Consider the following 13737-nt stretch of genomic DNA (forward strand, 5'->3'; position numbering starts at 1 on the left):
TTGTTTTTGCAGGACATATTTGAATGCAGAACTTGTGGTCTAACTGGATCCTTGTGTTGCTGCACTGAGTGTGCCAGAGTTTGTCACAAGGGTCATGATTGTAAGTTGAAACGCACTTCCCCAACTGCGTATTGTGATTGCTGGGAGAAGTGCAAGTGCAAGGCACTCATTATGGGACAACAGTCGGCACGCTTTGAGCTGCTGTGCCGCCTTGTAACTGACACTGATCTGGTGACTCAGCCAAACAGCAGGTATAAATTGATTCTTAATTATATTTACCTGTACACTATTTAGTTTTATTGAAGAGTTTGAGTGTTGAACTACACAAACTAGACACCGAAATATTTACTCATCAGAAAATTGCCGTATTTATCCTATTGTAAGGTTATAATGTATTGGATAGGAAAAAAAATCTACTCGTGCAGCAAGCACACACATAACAATTATTACAGTTTGCAAGCTTTCAGAGCCAGTCACTCTATCTTTTGGCAGAAGAGTTGTAGGAAAAGGTAGAAGGAAAAGGACTGGTGAAGTTTAGGAAAAAGGTAGAGTTCAGAAAAGCCACCCAGAACACCAGGTACTGTCTGGTAAGTTTCCCCTGTCCTGGAGTTCAGGTTACCCCTTTTTCTAAACCTCAGCAGACATTCTCCTTCACCCCTCTTCCTTCCCCTTTAGACTTTTGCCAGAAGAAGGAGCCACTAGCTCTGAAAGCTTGCAAACTGTAATACCTTTTATATGTGTGTTCTCCTGCCATCACATGATTAAGTTTTTTATCTATCTATATCCGAATCCCGCTCCAGCTACTGCCGGGTCTGGGTGCTGATGAGTCTCCTCCATTTGGCTCGGTCCTCCCACCACTTTTCTTCCTCCACTTGCTGCCAGGTCACACCTCTCCTTTCTACAGATATTCTCACTCCCATTTTCCACAGTGTTCTTGGGCGCCCTCTAGGTCTTTTCCCATCCATATTTAGTTCTTCCATAATTTTTTTTATCTATCCAGTTAAATTTTACTTTTTAAAAATTGAATATTTTCATTAATCTATAATAAGTTTAGGCTATTTCCAAAATTCGTCATTCGAAAAATACAAGGGCATCTTACATTCGCAGATTAAACAACAACAACTAGTTGTAAAAAAGTAACCTTTAATTGTGAAAAGGGTATGTAACGTACAGAAATGTTTGATACAATACTGAATGCATCTTAAAGTTTTACTGAATGCATTATATCTTAGTTTTGCTCCCGCCAAACACTGTTAGTTCCCAACAGTTCCGCTAGATGGCATGCACGAATGAGATATTCCAATAGTCATCATGGAGTTTTAGAATGATGCAGAGCATGCACTGTGTTATTTATGGTTTCATGAATCCAAAGGTGCTACCATAGTTCAGGGGCAGTTCAGGACTAAATATCGCAAGCCATCACCTCAAACAAAAGTGGTAATTGGTACAATCATTTCATCTAAACTGGCTGTAAAGCACGTAGGATGCTGGGTGAGGGCCAGTCAGCAATCTCTTGGTGGAACAATTGAACAAGTTCGTTATGCTTACATTCAGAGTCCGAGTAAATCAGTGAGATATGCCAGCTTAAAATTCAATATGCCTAGTGGCACAGTTGGAAGTCATTATGGATACTTACAAATTGGAAATGGTTCAAGCTTTAAGGGAAAGAGACTAAGAGAAATGAGTTGAGTTTTGTGTATACCCGCGCCGGCGAAACATTGCACTTGACAGTTCGCTTTTTGTCTAGTTAAGTTGGCTATACTGTAATAGCGATGTTGCAACAGCAGCCTCTATACACACAGCAGACGATGCAGTTTTCCGTCCCGTCTCGTAAATGTAAGCGATTGAACAATTGCAGTGTATATAAAAACTCGTTTTTAGTTGTAGTACAATGACAGGAAGTAAACAACCGTATAATAATGCATGTAAAAGTATAACAATGCACACCCTTTCGATAACGGAACAAAGAAATACAAAAAACAAGCATCTGACAACTGGTACATTAAAATCAATAATGTATGTAGTTTATAAAATAAATAATAACCGAGATTGCAATAAATAACCAATATTAGTAATTTTTCACTCACCAATTTACAGCGATAATGGCAATTCCATCCAGCTCGCCATCGTCACTGTTGTCCGATTCATCGCCAAAACCGTCTTCATCGTCATCATCAGCAAGACAAATCGTTAATTGTTCATGGCCACTGATAATGCCTTCTGTTGTCTGTGCTGCTCGTATAAGCTTCTCGACATGCTCTACTTTTTTTTCTCCATGAGGCTGCATCCACAGTCACAAGAGCTTCACGCAACAGCCAAATTATGGAATGAATGTCTCTGCCCACAATTTTGTGCAAGAAAATACTACGAGCGGTACCAATGTGTGCCCTCTCTAACAGTACTTTGCGTCCATCTAGCGTTTTGTAACGGAAACCCATATTTTTAGCACAATTTTTAGTGATGTTTTACCACCCCTGAAGAGTTCACTTTCTTTTAAAGAGACTAATAACTTAGCTACAGTCGGATACTCTTTTCTGCTGTAGTAAGCATAAACATGCCTACGAATTGCATCAGTCTGGAAAGAATCTAAACCTGTGATAGGACTAGGCTGCTTTTTCTTCTTTCCCGGGGTTGTTAAAAATGTATTATTTGATCCAGACAGCTCGGAATCATTACGGCTCACTTCAGTATCTTCCAAGTTTTGTAGTAATACTCCCTTACTTACTACGGTTCTTGCACTAATTCCAAGAGTTTTCGACGTATGTTCCACCACTTTATCGGCGGGAATTGATGGCTGTCCATGAATGCTTACGTAGTTTTTCTCCTGCTCATAAAACTCACGACTTCTGCGTAGCAACTCCAGTGCCTGGCTGTTTAGCGGCACCCCTCGACGCAAAGGATTGTCACTACGTGAACGAAGTCTTTTCGGTGGCATTTTCCAAGTACGTAAACTCACAACGTAACAAAAGTCACAACGATATAGCACACAGTACAACGAAAACATGCAGTAAACAACATACAATTCACGTTGTATACACATTCACTAAACAAAGCCGGCAACACGGGAACTTTGACGTCACAGCACGCGAGTAACAGCAGTGCTCACTGCGCTGTGATTGGCTGGCTCCCCACGCTGAACGCCTAGCGCCTATCGTTCTTCACTTGTTACTCTGTTACGCTGCCAACTTCATACGCAAACATCAAGTGCAATGTTTCAGCGGCCCGGGTATAGACATGATTAATAAAATGCAGACTGAAGACCATTTTCATAATAAAATCGTTCACTGACAAAGCCACCTTCCCTATCTGCGGTAAAGTGAATTGTCATAATATCCATATATGGGGGTGAGCAGAAACCACGTCACATAATCCAGCACATATGGGAGTCGCATAAGGTAAATATCTTTTGTGCTGTACGCTGCAAGAAGATTTATGGTCCTTTCTTTTTTGCTGAATCAGTGTAATTGGCATATCAAGATGACACACCAACACATTATTATCGGGAAGTTGTCACAGAACCCCGTAGGAATGTGTGTACTTGGATAGGACATGGTGGAACAATACTTTGGCCACCATTGTCACCTGATTTATCCCCAACAGACATCTACGTATGGTGTTACATTAAAAGACAGAGTGTTTGTTCCTCCACATCACTTGGAGGTACACTGCATTCAGTGCTGTATCAAACATTTTTGTAAGTTATTTACCTTTTTCACAGTTAAAGGTTAGTTTTGTATAACTAATTTATAGACACAAAGTACTTGCGTGCTGAAACACTTCTGTAAGTTATTTACTTTTTTCATATTAAAAGTTACTTTTGTGTATCTGATTTATAAACACACACTGTACTTCTGTGCCGTTCGAACCTTTCAGTAACAAATCTAGCAGCATGCATCTGAATTGCTTCAATATCTTTCTCTAATCCGACCTGGTGAGGATCCCAAACACTTGAGGAGTTCTCAAGAATGGGTCACAGTAGCATTCTGTATGCCATCTCCTTTATAGATGAGCTATACACTCTGAAAATTCTCCCAATAAGATAAACATTAAGTATTCGCCTTCTCCTCTAATGACCTGACACACTCAGTCAATTTTATATCACTTTGCAACGTTCTTCCTGGATATTTTATCGATGTGACAGCGTCAGACAACACCCTACTAGTGCTATACTCGAATGTTACAGGATTGTTTTTTCTACTCATCCACTTACTTAGAGCAAGCTGACATTTATCACACCAACTAGAAATTCTGTCAGGGTCATCTTGTATCATGTTACAGTCACTCAGCAGCAATATCTTCCTGTACACCACAGTGTCATCAGCAAACAGCCATAAATTGCTGCTCATCTTGTCTGTCAGATCATTCATGTATATAGAGAAGAAGAGTCGTCCCATCACACTTCCCTGGGGCACTCCTGACGATACCCTTGTCTCCGAGGAACAATCTCCATAAAGGAAAACTTACTGAGTTTTATTACTTACAAAGTCTTTAAGCCACTCACCTATCTCAGAATCTAATCCGTGTTTTTTATGTCGTAATTGCTTTTCGGAAATCTAAGAATATGAGGTCCGCCTATTGTCCTCCCTCCATGGTTTGTGGAATATTGTGAGAAAAGGGCAAGCTGAATTTTGTACATGTGATGTTTTCTAAATTATGGTGATTTGTGTGCAGAAGCTTTTCTGTGTGTGGGAAATTTATTACATTCATCAATGAGACAGCAGCAGGCAGATGATGTGTTTGAAAGCAAGAGACCAAGGAAAATATTAACCACATTCTCGTGTCAGTATAGATGCATAATCTGCTGTGTATTCAGAAAAAATAGCTGTCTCAGGTCTCATCATAACTACAGCCTCTGTATCACAACATATTCAGACAAAACAATGAAATATTTGTGACAACCAAGGTTATAAATTTCATTATGAGGTCTCATACTAATTGTCAGCTTGGAAATCATTACATATTTGCAACAAACAGTCAAACATTTGTGACAACCATGATAATAAATTTCGTTGCTGCTTGTATATAGAAATTCACTGCTTCTTTCCTCACCTCTCATAGTCTAAATACTAAGCAAAGAAGGAAATGAAGGAAATAATTGAGGAAAACTTCTTTTTTATTTATTTTTTATTTTCAAAATGTGGACAATCAATAAATTGCATAAGTTTATGTATAATGTTAACTTTTTTAGGCAAATACCTTATATCTCTCATTCAGTTTGTAATTTTAACCAGTCAAAATATGATAAAAATAAAATTTTCTCTAAGTGCTGCTTCAAAAAATGGGAGGGAGGGGTACTGTTATATTGTGGGTTGTATTATACTCTGGTTAACACCATATGTAGAAACTTGTTCTGAAAAATACTTACTTATTGATATTTTCATTTTTGTCTTGTTTTTACTTCTGATTCTGTGAAACCATTGATGTTGGGCCCGAGACTGTGGTAAGAGCCGGTATGCACTAGTTAATTCCAACTCAAAACATAAAAGTTTTCTGAACAACAGTATATGCAAAATCAAAGAATGGAAACTCCAGATAGGAATGTCAACAAAGTAGGAAAAGATAGATTGCTACTTAAAGTAAAGAAGAAACTGTTTTACTTGTGCCTGTCTGGAGAACAATGTATACTTTAAATAAAATGTGCAGTAGGTCTGTCCCAGTTACTGTTGCTTTACTGCAGTATTAGTTTTGATACAATGAAAATAAGAGAACTCAGCTCCATGTTAGCACACCATGAGCATACAAAGGACAATAATATGAAGTCTGCTACGAAGTACAGATTGAGAACTGTGGGTATGATGACAGACAGCTGTAGACTTCCCAAAAGGATGCTATTTTTGTCCTTAACCCTTTGACTGCTGGAGGCGCACGATCCGCTTGGCACGCTGAGGCACTGCGGCCTGCACTGTCATCTGTATATCTGTGCTAATGTGCCTGACCCTCGAGCTGGGGCAGAGTACCCCTCGCTGCCCCACCTGCCCTGTGCTGAATATTTCTGCAGTGACTGCGACTCCACGCGAAATATTGTCCTCTCGCGGCGGATACAGAATACTCATAAATGCTCTCACTATGTAGTTCCCCTGCAGGTGAATTACTACAGAATCAAACTGTCTGGTAAAACTATTTTCCGTCACCAAGAATGATATCTTGCTTGTAGTTTTCTTGCACTATTTTTGTAGATTATGCCGAAAGCGACGTGATTCGTTAGCTTTACATCAATAGTTTATTGTTCTTTCTTGGATACCCGTTTGTAATGTCTACATTTACCTATGCGTTCCTCACCGTACTAACTCAAGAACGAATAAAATAAGCCATAGATTACTGTACATTATTTTTGTTGTTCAGAACATCATATTACATCGTTCATAGGAGAAAGCGACATACAGATCATCTTTCATACCGCACTACAACATTGGAATTTACTGTGAGCAACGGTAAGAACAATTTTACTTCACGTCATTAAATTCGTGTTCTGGTGTGACAAGAAATTTCACATGGCCTACTGTTTGTATCACTGAATTGCCTGAATATTTGTTGAGCTTTGTAGTTATCCAATTATGCGTAATTTTGTTTCTTTGACAAAATTTGTACAATACTTGTGATTGTTGCACATAAGTATTCAACAGATTTTCCAACATTTGAAAGCTGTGAAATCTCTGTCTTCTTTTTAGCACATTAAATTCAGTTATAGGGAAAATTCAGTCATGAACTGTAAATTTAGGCGTTACTTTTACACATTGTGAATATGTTTCCCATCCTTCTTTTTGATCCGGGCTTTGGACCGGCACTGGCGAAGTTAAAAACATTTTAATTTTGTTTTTTCCTTTTTATAATTTTTTGTTGTTGTCAAAGTTTTTTTCTAATAGCATTATTGTATTTGTTCTATGCCACAATTAGTAATTCTGTTTTGTGTGGTATTTTTCAAAACAGGGTACGACACACAATGGTACCTTGCAAGTTTTACATTCGTACCTACTTTCTCGACGCACTTTTTGTTTCCAGCAAACAATGCATCTACGTGTTAGCGCACTTTTCTTGGATTGCTCACTTGTTATAATGTCCGGAAAATGCCTTCCCACAAATCTTAGAGGATTATCATCAGAACACCTTCCTCTGCCAGCTTTTCTGCACTCTAACGCATATGTTTCTGTAAGTTCCCTTACCAGTGACAGATGAAACTCTGCTATCGTCATTTTACGACCTGTTAGTGATCTGTGTAGGACATGAGCATTTAAAACACACAGATCTAGATTGTGAAAAAAAAAAAAGGAACTTTTTATGCGACTTCATTGTTTTCCGTATACATCCGACAGAGCTAAGTAGCATATCAGAACGGTCAATTGCTCCCATATTCAAGTTATAATCTGCAATGCTTTGTGGTTTCTTAATTTTTTCTCCAGTATTCCTGTCAATCCTTCCTGTGTCAACCATTTTTGTCGCGTTACATGTGGTCAACATCCACACTTCCCTTTTGTCACACCACTTTATAGCAAGCATTGTATCAGTACACATAAATTGTATATCTCCACGTTCCAGTTTCTTCTGAAGTTTCGGCATGTTGCATCTGTTCTTACGGATAGTACCACGTGCGTTCGTCCCATGACTGTGGAGCCAGGCAAACAAGTCTGGGGTTGAGTACCAGTTACCAACGTAGAGGGTATGTCCACGTTCTAAATAGGGCTTCATAAGTGTAGCCACTATGTCACCACTTTTCCCCAAATTGTGGAACTCAGTTTCTGTTGATGCCCCTGTATAAACAATGAAATCCAAGACATAGCCAGTCTTACAATCATATAACACAAATGTTTTTATACCGAATCTACTCTGTTTTGATGGAATGAATTGTCTGAAAGATAAGCGTCCTTCGAATAATAACAAACTTTCATCAATGCAGAGTTTCTGATGTGGATTAAATGCACAACGGAAAGCTGTACAAACTTTATTGACAATGTTCCTAATTTTGAATAATCTGTCTCCTCCAGTATTGGCAGAGTTGTCACTGAAATGTAACATTCTCATAAGCAACAAAAAGCGGTCTCTTGACATGAGTTCACTAAAAATTGGCATATTTAGAAGACCATCTCTGGTCCAGTATTCGCTAATTTTCAGTTTTTTCACGCGGGGCATCAGAAGACAAACAGCTATGAAACAATACATTTCTTCATATCCAGTATCTTTCCATTTTGAGATTTGAGAATGCACTGATTCAGGAGTATTCTCCTTGGTGAATAAATAAAACCGATTCGTTTCGTCAGCTATATATTTCATCAGTTCTTGTGTAGAGAATAACATGAAAACTGACAGAATACTCGAGTCATTCCCTATTTAACACACGTCCCGACAGCGTATCATCAAATGCGTGACTAACTGGCTGAAAGTCATTTTCTTTCCAGTCAAATGTATCACTAAGACGTGGTTTCTTCGTAGGAGTTTCACTATCACTTTCAGATTCTTTAGATTCAGAACAACTAACATCTCTTGTTGAAACATGAGACTGCTTTGACACCCCTGCTGACGTGGATGGTTTATGAATAGAGGTTTCGGACTCCGTGGAAGAGCTATCACTTTCGTCAAAATCAAGTAGTTCACCCTCACTGTTGCTCCTCGTAAGAATCTCCATGATTTCTTCCTCAGTGGAACCACGACGTCTCGCCATTTTCCTTGTAAAATACAGGACGCGAAGAACACTGATGTAAATTCCGATGAGCAGAAAGCTGTAGTGCGAAGCCTAGGCTCACAACAGACAAGCTAGCAGCCAGAACTGCTAAAGGCTACTGAGACATAGGACGGGAAGTCTGCTGTCCGAGTTATCTCGTCATCAGCACTCAGGTAGCGGTGCACCTATACTCTTTGTCAGCGCTCGGGGGCCGGCAAGCGGGTGTGACTTAACTCGTCAACAGCGCTAAGGGGAAAACTGGCGACCGCTACTATACTCGTCATTAGCACCCAGGGAGCGGCACGCAGCATGACGAGTAAACTCGTCAACAGCAGTCAAAGGGTTAACACAGTTTCCCAAAAGAAAATTAATATCTAGGGTGGTGGTGGTTGTTGTTGTTGTTGTTGGTGGTGGTGGTGGTGTGTGTGTGTGTGTGTGTGTGTGTGTGTGTGTGTGTGTGTGTTTAGTAGAGAGTACTTAGCGTGGTACCACATGCCAGGGATTCTACTTGTTCCAATTGTGTATGGAGAACAGGAAGAATGATTGTTTGAATGTCATTTTTGGATGATGAATTTGCCTAATTTTGCCTTAACATCTGTTGGGATCAATACATAAGAACATGGAGATTGTATCTAGCTTCTTCTCTTAATTTTGGTTCTTGAGATTTTATAAACAGGCTTTCATGTGATAGTTGCGTCTTTCTACAGTGTCTGTCAGTAAATTAAATGTCCCCTGTTAGTTTTATTTGATATATGGGTCACACACACAAGTGATATTGGAATATGTGATGTGCCAGTGATTTGTAAGTAATCTCTCTTGTAGACTGGTTGGGTTTCTCAGTATCCTGCCAGTGCACTGATGAACTGATGTCTGCCACCTGCCTTACCTACAACTGCACCTACTTCATCATTCCCTTTGTTACTCCTATTATTTACATTAGTTGATTGTTTTTGATCATGAATCGGTGATGTTATTGTCATGGGTCATCATTGCAAACACCCCCACCCCCAGGTGAAGTGCAAAATTTCACATATCTGTGCATTTAAAGCAAATTGACAATTTTTTGCATCTATTTGAAATATCACGGTCTGACTCAAAATGTGTGCAGCTTTTTTCAGGCAGTGCTTCATTATAGACTAATGCATCAGCTCTGAAAAGCTGGAATTCCCATGTCGTCAGTATAAAAAATGAACAATAAGACTCCCAACACACTTCCATGGGGCACACTTGGACATCTGTTGATGACTCTCAGTCCGCTTAATGTGCCGTGTCCGACTAACGTAATCGACCGTAGGGAATAAGGTTCATCTAAAGCGAAAAGTACGATACCCCATAGTAAAGAGTTGAAGTAATTTCATGATTGTATTATGTTTCCAGAAAATATGCTTAATTTATTAATTTAATTATGAATATATTCTTTTGTAATAAATAATGAAATTGTTTAAGATGTTAAATGCTATATATTTATAAACAAGGGTAATCCCAAAAGTGAGATCTCCTATTTTTTTATAAGTACAGAACTCTGTTTGTGTGGCAATTTGTCATACTGTTATGAAGAGTACTTCACGCGCTGTGTGTAAACATGCGCATGCCGCACTGAGGCACTCAGTCTTGGCTTGGCAGCCGTTTAGACTGGAGCTCCCGTTTGATGTTAGCGCCAAGTGTGAATTGTGCGCATTTATTCGATTTTTGAATGCAAAGGGCACTGCACCAATTGAAATCCTTCGCCAATTGATGGAAGTGTATGGCGAGTCGTGCATGGATGTCAAAAATGTTTGTGAGTGGTGTAGGGAGTTTGCAGCTGGTCGGACCAATAGTCATGATGAACAAAGGAGTGGTAGACCGTCAGTTTCTGAGGAGACAGTGTTGAAGGTTGAGCAAAGCATGCGTGAAGATCGGTGGATCACCCTGGATGATCTCTGCACGTTGGTTCCTGAGGTTTCCCGAAGCACTGCTTACAGAATTTTAACGGAAACATTGAACTACTGGAAGGTGTGCGCAAGATGGGTGCCACGCATGCAGACTGAGGATCACGTGCGGCAACAAGTTAATGCTTCCCGCGCATTTCTTCACTGTCTTCCAGCCGAAACAGGACAACTTTCTGGACTCAGTTGTCACGGGTGACGAACCTGGGCATACCACTTTACACCTGAGACCAAGCAACAAACATGCCAGTTGCAGGATCCTTCTTCGCCAAAGCCACGGAAATTCAAACAAACATAGTCTGCCGGTAAGGTCATGACAACCATTTTTTGGGATCGGAAAGGGGTATTGTTGGTCAATTTTATGCCCACTAGGACCACAATTAACGCTGACAAATACTGTGAGACTCAGAAAAAACTCGAACGGGCAGTTCAGAACCAGAGAAGAGGAATGTTGAGCTAGGTTGTACACATTCTCCATGACAACGATCACCCACACATCGCTCGGCAAACAGTTGCTCTTCTGCAACAGTTTCAGTGGACCATAATCACTCACCCACCCTATAGTCCTGACTTGGCGCTCAGTGACTATCACCTGTTCCCTAAGTTAAAAGAACATTTTGCCGGAAAGCAAAACAGCTCCGACGAAAAGGTGAAAGAAGAGGTTCATGACTTTCTGAACAGTATGGCGGCGAGCTGGTATGACATGGGCATACAAAAACTGTCACAGCATCTACAAAAATGCATTGACAGAAATTATGTCAAAAAATAGCTAAATTTACAAGCTGTAAACTGATGTAAATGATTGTAGAAATAAACAGGTCTGTGTAGTTATAAAAAAATAGGAGATCTTACTTTTTGGGATTACCCTTGTATATACATATATCTTTGGAGTGTAGGTGGTCAATAGACCAAAGAAGCAGGAATATCTACAACTTCCGGGCACATGTTGGCTTGCCCACCACTTGTTTTTCAGTCTTGGAGGAAGACAGTCGTGCTTTTTGTAACCAGTGATGTATAACGGAGTTAGATAAACAATGTTGATAGTAAAAATTTTGAGAAGTGCAAACTTACATTGCAAATAGTGTAGTTCGGAACAAAAAGTTTGAATAAATATAATGCTTAGCAAAAAGTATTTCCAATTCAGTGGAGTTTATTTAAACAGAGAAAACCCCGGCCATGCTTCATGTTGGAATGATCATTTCGCAGACAAAGAAAACGATGAAACCCCCTTGACAAACGAGATCTGCAGTTATTGGGTATGTAATCTTTCAGCAATTACTAACAAATTCATGCTGAAATTGTGCTGTAAGTAGACTTATTATTCTCATTCAAATAGCTTATTGAATGGAAACCAATAACACATGGTGAGAGTGCTGTCCTACCACAGTATACTGCATAAAGTTCTATAAACAATTCTTCAGATATTTAACTGGCACTACAGTACACTACAGTGTTTTAACTGTAAGACGGCTGAGTAGTGCGGGGAGAGGAGGAAGCAAGCATTAGCTGGCGAGGGGAGAGGAGCCGTTGGGTAGGGGGGGTGGGGGGGGGGGGGGGGGGGGGGAGAAGGCACGCCCACCAGTTGCAGTGCTGGCACTACAGATTGCGCGTCATGCTTACATGAAAGCAGACGAAAGGCTTGGAAGTAAAACTCGCTTTAAATGTTGTTCGTAAACAAAACTGAAATTGTCATGTACATTAAAATTTATATATATAAAAATGAATGTATGTATGTTTGTCTACTATGCGCTCACAAACCATTCATCTGATTGCAATGAAACTTTGGTGAGTTGTTCTCCGAACGTCCGAAAAGGGTAATGAACAATGTTTCAACAGTTAGGTCATTGTAGCATGCGAAGCGCAATTGATTAGGTAAAGACTTGTCATGCAGCGGACCCGGGTTCGATTACCACTGCTCGCAATTTTTTTATTTTTTATTTTTTTTTTTCATTCCCCACAATGTTAAACTATGAATTATAAAATTTAAATATACTTAAACAGGTCATATAGTATAACATAACTGTCAATCTCTATATATGAAAATGAATGTATGTATGTATGCCCTCTGTGCGTTTCCAAACCATTCATCCGATTGCCATGAAATTTTGGTGATTTGTTCTCCGTACGTCCACGAAGGTTCCTAGCCGAGGAAAAAAAAAGAAGACACATTCTTGAGGAGATATGACGTGATAAACAATGAGATGCCACCGGGGGAAAATACCCAGAATTATGCATCCACTACTTGAGAATGAGAACACTTAGCGACTAGCAACAAACGTTACATACAATTTCAAACCTTTATGAAAATTTTTCTTGCTGACACCCCCCCACAAAATAATGAAAGGAAAAAAGGTTGTCGCTTAGGCCGGTATTACACTATCAAATTTCTTTGTCAAAGATTTGATCAAAGATGTGATCCAATATTCCGTCCAATATATTTGACAAAGATCTTTGACGTAGCGCTACAAGGGGTATTACACTGTCATCAAATTTTTCGTCAAAGTTCAAGATGGCTGACAACAACTTGTTATTAACCGCAGCAGTTCTACGTACTCCAATTGCATTGTGTGCACATGCGGAAAAGAAGTGGGGGGAGAAAATGGAACCATACATACGAGGTTGACAGTCTTAAAAGTCCTGGGATTACAACTTGATAATAAATTCAGTTGGGAGGAGCACACCACAGAACTGCAGAAACGCCTTAACAAATCTGTATTAGCAATTCGAGTGTTAGCAGACATAGGCAACATAAAAATGAAAAAGCTTGCATACTTTCATTCCATAATGTCATATGGGATAATATTTTGGGGTAAATCTTGAAGTCAAACAAAAGTTTTCAAGGTCCAAAAGCGTGTAATACGTATTATTTGTGGAGTAAATTCACGGACCTCCTGCAGGAACCTCTTCAAAGAACTGGGTACTTCAGATTCTTGCATTGGTACTGCGGGAAAATAAGAAAGAAAATGAAACTGTTGGCGGGCCAGAAGTACAGTGAGACTGTTGTTTGGACGTACGAGATTTGCAGGTTAGCTTTTTTTGTTTTGTATTTCATGCCTAGATACTTCCGTAGAGATATTGTTGCATGTGGATCATTATATGTAATGATTATTACAATACATGCAACGATGTGTTTGTACAGTTATCTAGGTATGAGAAACA

The 13737-nt window shown here is 39.6% G+C and overlaps 1 protein-coding gene across 1 annotated transcript in view; it reads left to right on the forward strand.

Moving 5' to 3' along the window:
* Window positions 1-13737, forward strand: part of LOC126456777 (E3 ubiquitin-protein ligase UBR5) — a 342260-nt gene that overhangs the window by 115744 nt on the left and 212779 nt on the right. Inside the window, exon 20 of the mRNA XM_050092547.1 lies at window positions 13-251. Coding sequence (XP_049948504.1) covers window positions 13-251 — 239 coding nt within the window. The remainder of the gene's footprint in view (window positions 1-12; window positions 252-13737) is intronic.

This window comes from Schistocerca serialis, chromosome 2 (assembly GCF_023864345.2).
Source record: "Schistocerca serialis cubense isolate TAMUIC-IGC-003099 chromosome 2, iqSchSeri2.2, whole genome shotgun sequence".
NCBI lineage: Eukaryota > Metazoa > Arthropoda > Insecta > Orthoptera > Acrididae > Schistocerca > Schistocerca serialis.